The sequence below is a fragment of the Rhineura floridana genome, chromosome 4, assembly GCF_030035675.1.
Source record: "Rhineura floridana isolate rRhiFlo1 chromosome 4, rRhiFlo1.hap2, whole genome shotgun sequence".
Lineage (NCBI taxonomy): Eukaryota > Metazoa > Chordata > Lepidosauria > Squamata > Rhineuridae > Rhineura > Rhineura floridana.
Window position 1 is genome coordinate 36,236,015 of NC_084483.1, and position 6,000 is coordinate 36,242,014.

Sequence of the window (6,000 nt, forward strand, 5' to 3'; positions counted from 1 at the left end):
TACCTGAGAGCATTTGAGTCACTTTAATAATTAAATTAAAGTGGGATACTTTGGGAAGAAGGGTGATGAAAATATAATAAATAAATACATTGATTTCAAAATTTACTTTGAATTTCCTTCTTTCAAATGCAAGTATATAGTCTTTCTGATCTATTTGTAAAAACAGATTTTTTTAAAAAAAACCCCAGTAAGTTGCTATGTTTGTATAGGACAGAAGGTGGCACTCACTCTCCACAGACAGCAACTGTAATGGTTGGCATGAATGGAATGCAGCTCAAGAATAGGAATATTCAATATTTGCATGCATTTCCACACATTACATTGCAGTAACAGTAGACTTCTTTATCTACTTAACAGTGAATATATGAATCCAACCAATGGCAAGGTGTTTTTTTGTTGTGAGTGATGCTTTCTAAAGCACTTCGGCAAATTGTTAGTAACCCAAAACTTGTGACTGGACAGTTCCCTTAATTTTTTTTGTGCTTTTGTAACTTGAACTTGACAAGGATGTAATTTATGAGACTGGCTTACACTGTGCAAGAGTTACCATGTGGAATCATTTTTGTTAGCTAACTTTAACTGATGCACCTCTGACCATAGCTGTCCAGTTCCGTATTGTCCTCCACTTTTGTTCAGTGCTGAGTCTGTAAATGTGAGTGGTGGTGGCCCCCTGCTCCCATAGGAGATTAGGCCCTAAAAGATAGCACTGTGATCTTTGTTCCTTAGGAAACTTTTGTCAAACAGGTTCTCACAATTGCTTAAGAATGCTTCATTAATCCTCGCTTCTTCTCATTTCTTTTTGTTCACAAGAGGATAAAATGAAATTATTTCCCCAAAAAACTCTTCCAAAAGGCTTTTATATTATCATTCATTTTATCTGTTGAGTGATCATGACAATACTGCTAGTTAATTGATTCAAGAATGTGCTATGTTCATTGGGATTGTTGACCAATAGACAGCAAAGGCCTGATTTGGAAGAAAGAAAAGTGCTTCTAAACACTTTCACCAAGTTTTTTCTATGAGCAAAACTGTGATCATATGAAATATGGTTAAATGGTAAGAGCTTTCAGAAGTTTGCTCTGGGTGCTGTTCATGTTAATGATTTACAGCTGCCCACAGATCTGTCAGTTGATCTGGAAAATAAAATATTGAAGGTGTCTGTTCCCTGAAATTCACTTCCATCTAAATTCTGTTTATAATTCACGATAGTGATTATTCTTGTTCTGTTCTCATAATCGGATGCAAAAACACAGGTTTGATAATATACTGCTCTATTTTTGACACTTGTGCCTTCTGTGAAGTGTTGGATTTGAATACATTGTTGTATTTTAGTGTGATATGCTTATACAGTACAAGTGTACAATAAAATTAAATTCATGTAAAATCTCCATTTCTGTTAAAATGCTGAGAAGTTTTTTAACAAAATGATGTAACTAAGGAAGTCTGTAAGAATGCAAAAAATGTAGATATAAAATTTTAAGTGATAGTTGAATGGGGTGTTTAAGGTATATATTTGTCACACAGGATTTATTAGTTAATTCTCTCCTCTTCCCTTGTCTGTACAGTGATAATACAACTGATGAGAAACTGCAGGGCAGGATGTGTGGAGCTAGTTTGGGTTTTGATTCTGTCATGACATTCTAAAGTGTTCAAAATTGAAGTTGTAAATAACTGCTAAAAGTTTTCAGTGTTATTATTTTATTCCTAAAGAGTGAAAACATCAGTGACTTTAATGACATAGTGTTCTGCCTATGTTAAAGAGCCTGAATTTGAATATTAAATGAAATGCCTTGAAAGAAAGGGAAATCAGGATAGTGACTCATACTGGTACTGTTTGGGTTGCTCTTGGGAACAGCCAAAATACTCTATAGAAAACTATAAGCTGATTAAATACCACTATGCATGAGAAAGTTCAGACATGCTACTCTAAACTTCTAATGTTCTACTATTGGCAGAACATTGCCTATTTTGGGAATAGTGGAACTTATCCATAAAAGATACAGCATATTCGTTGAGTATTTAAAGCTTGAGGTCCTCATGAATTTGACATAGTCGTGCAGCACAGACGGGAGAGAAGAAGAGCCCTCTTCCCGCTTAGATTGCCCTGATCCCTCTTGAGAAGGCTGGGTTACTGATTGGTTGGGGCAGCTTCTCTATTAAACAGATCAGAGCTGGCTTTCCCCCCAGTTTCTGGATGGATTTGATGTCAAGGGCAAGGAAAGACAGCTGCAGCAGACTGTATGGCGCCACCCACACACCTGTTCTCTTTGGTGAAAGTGTTCCAGGCCCCAGGTGAGGCTTCTGCATTTCACTATGAGTCCCCAAAGCACAGAAATCTCAGACTTACACCCAGGTGCCTACAAAGCATTCCTCAGCAGGGCTCTTGCTAAAACTGTGTGTAACCCACGGTATCTGCTTGTACTGAACATGCTTGTGTTACAGCTTTGCCTAAAGTAGGGAGATCAACACTGTGGCCTAAAAATGGGGGGATATAATAAACACATCCCATTAATTTGTATTAGGCATGTATAGTGTAACTGTCACTAAAGAGTATTTCTACATTAGGAAGTTGGTGTTACACACACAACAGGATAAAAGCTGTATAATCGGTGGGGGGGGAGAGGACATGGGGTTGCAACCTTGCACATACTTCAATTAACTACAATTTTGACATCCTAACTATGTACAGGATTAAAGCCTTAAGGCAGTACTACAAATGCAACTTAATTGTTTTTGTAGGGAGAGAGCGATGCTTAGAGCAGCCAAAGTTTAATCAACAACATGAGGGGTGACTTTCATTTCTCAGCAGCTTAGTCATATAGGGAAGCTGCTGTAACCAATTAACTAATACCGCTTTCCTTGAAATATTACAAGAATTTACGTAAATTTTGATTTAGTGTTATACATCAGCTTTTCCATTAAAAAATATTATACAAACTGTGTGGTTAGGGAAAGTAAACAGCTATCTACTAATCTTTGTTATTATGCATGATTATCCAAAAGAGCATTTGCCAGAGTTGAAATAGGTGCTTTGAGAAGTGAACATGGGTTAATCAACACAGGATGAAGAGAAAACAGACCAAAAGAATTTCACCTGCTAAGCTGAAAGTGATTTTGCCAGAGCTTAACATCATTCTCTTAGTAAGGAACAATCTAAGCAGTTTCTCCTACATGATTTCACAAGCTGATTAATCAGGCATCTATCATGCCTCTTTCTTATGAGTGCATTCATTTCAGGTACTCTTTATTGCATACACTTCACAAGTATTTTAATTGGCATTTTGCTCATCATTTGTATTTTTTAAAATCACATTCAGAAAACTATTGGTCCCTATGAATAAAGCAAACAAATTGCTCAGTAAACACACATTATTTATTTTGATTTTGTATAAAAAGGTTACGTTTACAACTAAACTTTTATAAAAAGTTTAGCATGATTATGTACATCATTATACTTTTTGCAGAAATACACATTTCTGCTACTATACAAGAAAACTCTAATTAAAGAGTTCAAAGTTTAATTCCCATATTTATATATAAATATATACACAGCATTCAGTCCTGCGATTGTGTCAAAAGAGGATAATTTTTGACAAAGACTTCACCGAAAAACTGAACACTTAATCCTTCTAGTACTCACGCTCCACCTTTGGAGAAAAAAAGGCAAAGTCTGTTTTAAAACGGGCAATTCCTCATGAGTTTTTTACATTTTATTTCACTCCCCGTTGTGGGAATAGTATATAAATGAAGCCTTCCAACTAGGGAAAGGGCATTTTAAAAGTCTCTTCATAAATAATTAAGATTAGTCCATGTTGTAGATGGGAGAGGAGATGGTGTCCACAATTTTGTTTAAAATGTCCATTTAACTGGATATGGATTTCCTCTCCAAATTCAGCTGAAAATTGGATTCAGCAGCTTGCCAAAAGAAAAAAGAGGCTGTCTTCTTGTGCAAAAAAAAAAAAAAAAGTCAGCAAACACCTGCAAAAGATTGAAGAGAGGCATATTTAGAAGAATGCTAACAGGGCAGAGATCCGGACAGACTGGCGCCAGAGAGGAAGCCACAGTTTGAACATTTAACCAAACACTCAAAGATTGGGCAAACCCTGGCGTCCAGATGCAGCATGTGCGCAAATGCACTCTCTCTTAACACACACACACATGCCTGTGTTTGTGTGTGAGAGACTACTGGCAAAACCCCCAGTTCTATACCTAATCACTATATGAATCTCTGTCAGCAGTGACAAGAGACACTAACCTACCTCTTGGAACAATTATAATTTGATTAAAAGTTCTTCAGCTGATCCAAGGAACAATTCCATATCACCATGTTAAGTTTCACTGCCTCATAGCTTCAGCCTTTTGGAGACTGTCCCTGAATTTACAGTACACAGTGTCTGCATATGCAGACGCTAAGATGCATTTTATGACTTAACTGCCACTTCGTAAGATTCTTCAATTCTATGTCATTTTATATTGTTCTGAGTGCATTTCTGAACACCAGTCAGGACCCTTCCTGCAGCTCTGAATGGGACATTTTGTTAAATCATTTTGTTTTTAAAAAACAAAACAGTACAAGGAACTTACCAGTTCATTTAGCCACAGAGTGCTTTGCTGTCATTTGACATTAACTCTGAGGGGAATTCAGCTGCCTGCAACGAGGGAGGGAAGGAGGAAGACAGTGTGGTGTTAAGCATCTTAACAGTTCAAGAAAGCATATGAAGTACTCTAGATTACAAAGATGCTAAACATGATCGGTCAGGATTCCTATTTGACAACACCGGGTGACATTAGAATGGATAAAGAATCCAAGCTAATTATGGTTTCCCTTTTAATTCAGCCACCACCTTGAAAGACATCCCAAACCACGCAGATTCAGAACAATGTCGTTTTCTCAAATCCCATTAAAGACACGACAGGCGAAATAGCCGGGAAGAAGTCAGCCACTGACAGAGCGCTTACCTGTAGTGACAAGATACTGATATCTGTATTTAAGGTGGTCAAGGGGGTTCTTGAGGAATGGTTTTGTCCTGGTCTCTGGTGATGGAGGCTGACAATGCTGGGATGCGTGTCTAGAGCGATTTGCAGGTCCAGGATGTAGTCGATAACATGCTGCAGGATTTCCATCTTGCTCACTTTCTTGTTCTGAGGGATGCTGGGTACCAGCTCTTTCAGTTTAGAGTAACAGTCGTTCATGTTGTACAGCAAACTCAGAGGGTCATCCACCGGGGTTTTGCTCCGGGATATCCCCAGGCTGTGTTCTGAGAGACTGCTTTTCCTGACAGATCGAACAGGACTGAATGCTTTCATGCTCGAGGAGAGCGGAGAGCGAAGAGCCGGGTCTTCCTTTGGATACAAAATAACACGCACCGTGGGGTGGAAATCTCTCTTCTCCCTCCCCCCCGCTGTCTCACTTTCTTCTCTTTCTCCGTGCGGCTGCCTAGTCGACAGTAAGAATGAAGTCTGAGCCGCCTGTTCCTGCTTTTATACTGCACGTCCCGTGGCTGACAAATCCAGGCTGCTTTCGCTGCTATTGGAGGCTCCTAATGTGTCTGTTAGGCGCTGAGACACTTCTCACTGGTAGAAATCTAACCCAAGAGAATGCTCAGGCCTTCCGCTTTCTGAGCCAATCCTGGGAGAGGGGGGCGTGTTCCAAGCACAGCTGTGGGTAGTAAATACTGCACAGGCAGTGCTGAGTCTTGAGTCAACCTGAGACCATTTCAAAAAGAAACAAGAGAAAATGGCTGTTTTTGTATCTTGATTCCAAGAAGCCAGGTCTGATAAGAACGTTTAGAAGAACCCTGTTAGATGAGACCAAAGGCCCATCAAGTCCAGCATCCTGTTCTCACAGGAACCAACCGGATGCCAATGGGACACTTGTCCTTCCTTCTTTTGATTTCCAGTAACTGGAATTCATAAGCATACCACCTCTGACAGTAAAGGGAGAATATGGCTAGCATGATCATGACACATTGGCTTTCTTCCAAGCAATGGCCACCCAGT

The 6,000-nt window shown here is 39.1% G+C and overlaps 1 protein-coding gene across 1 annotated transcript; it reads right to left on the reverse strand.

Moving 5' to 3' along the window:
* Positions 1 to 3,362: 3,362 nt before the first annotated feature.
* Positions 3,363 to 5,441, reverse strand: ID2 (inhibitor of DNA binding 2). The gene is made up of 3 exons (XM_061622831.1): positions 4,960 to 5,441; positions 4,585 to 4,649; positions 3,363 to 3,978 (listed from the first exon to the last, which is right to left on the reverse strand). Exons 1-2 carry the CDS (start codon positions 5,305 to 5,307, stop codon positions 4,593 to 4,595), a joined length of 405 nt encoding a protein of 134 aa, XP_061478815.1. The 5' UTR covers positions 5,308 to 5,441; the 3' UTR covers positions 3,363 to 3,978; positions 4,585 to 4,592.
* Between the last annotated feature and the right edge of the window lie 559 nt (positions 5,442 to 6,000).

Coding starts and splice junctions, on each gene's coding strand:
- ID2 (XM_061622831.1), bottom strand. CDS start 5,307: ATGAAAGCATTCAGTCCTGTTCGATCTGTCAGGAAAAGCAGTCTCTCA. Junction 4,650..4,959: donor TCAGTATCTTGTCACTACAG/GTAAGCGCTCTG, acceptor CCCTCGTTGCAG/GCAGCTGAATTCCCCTCAGA.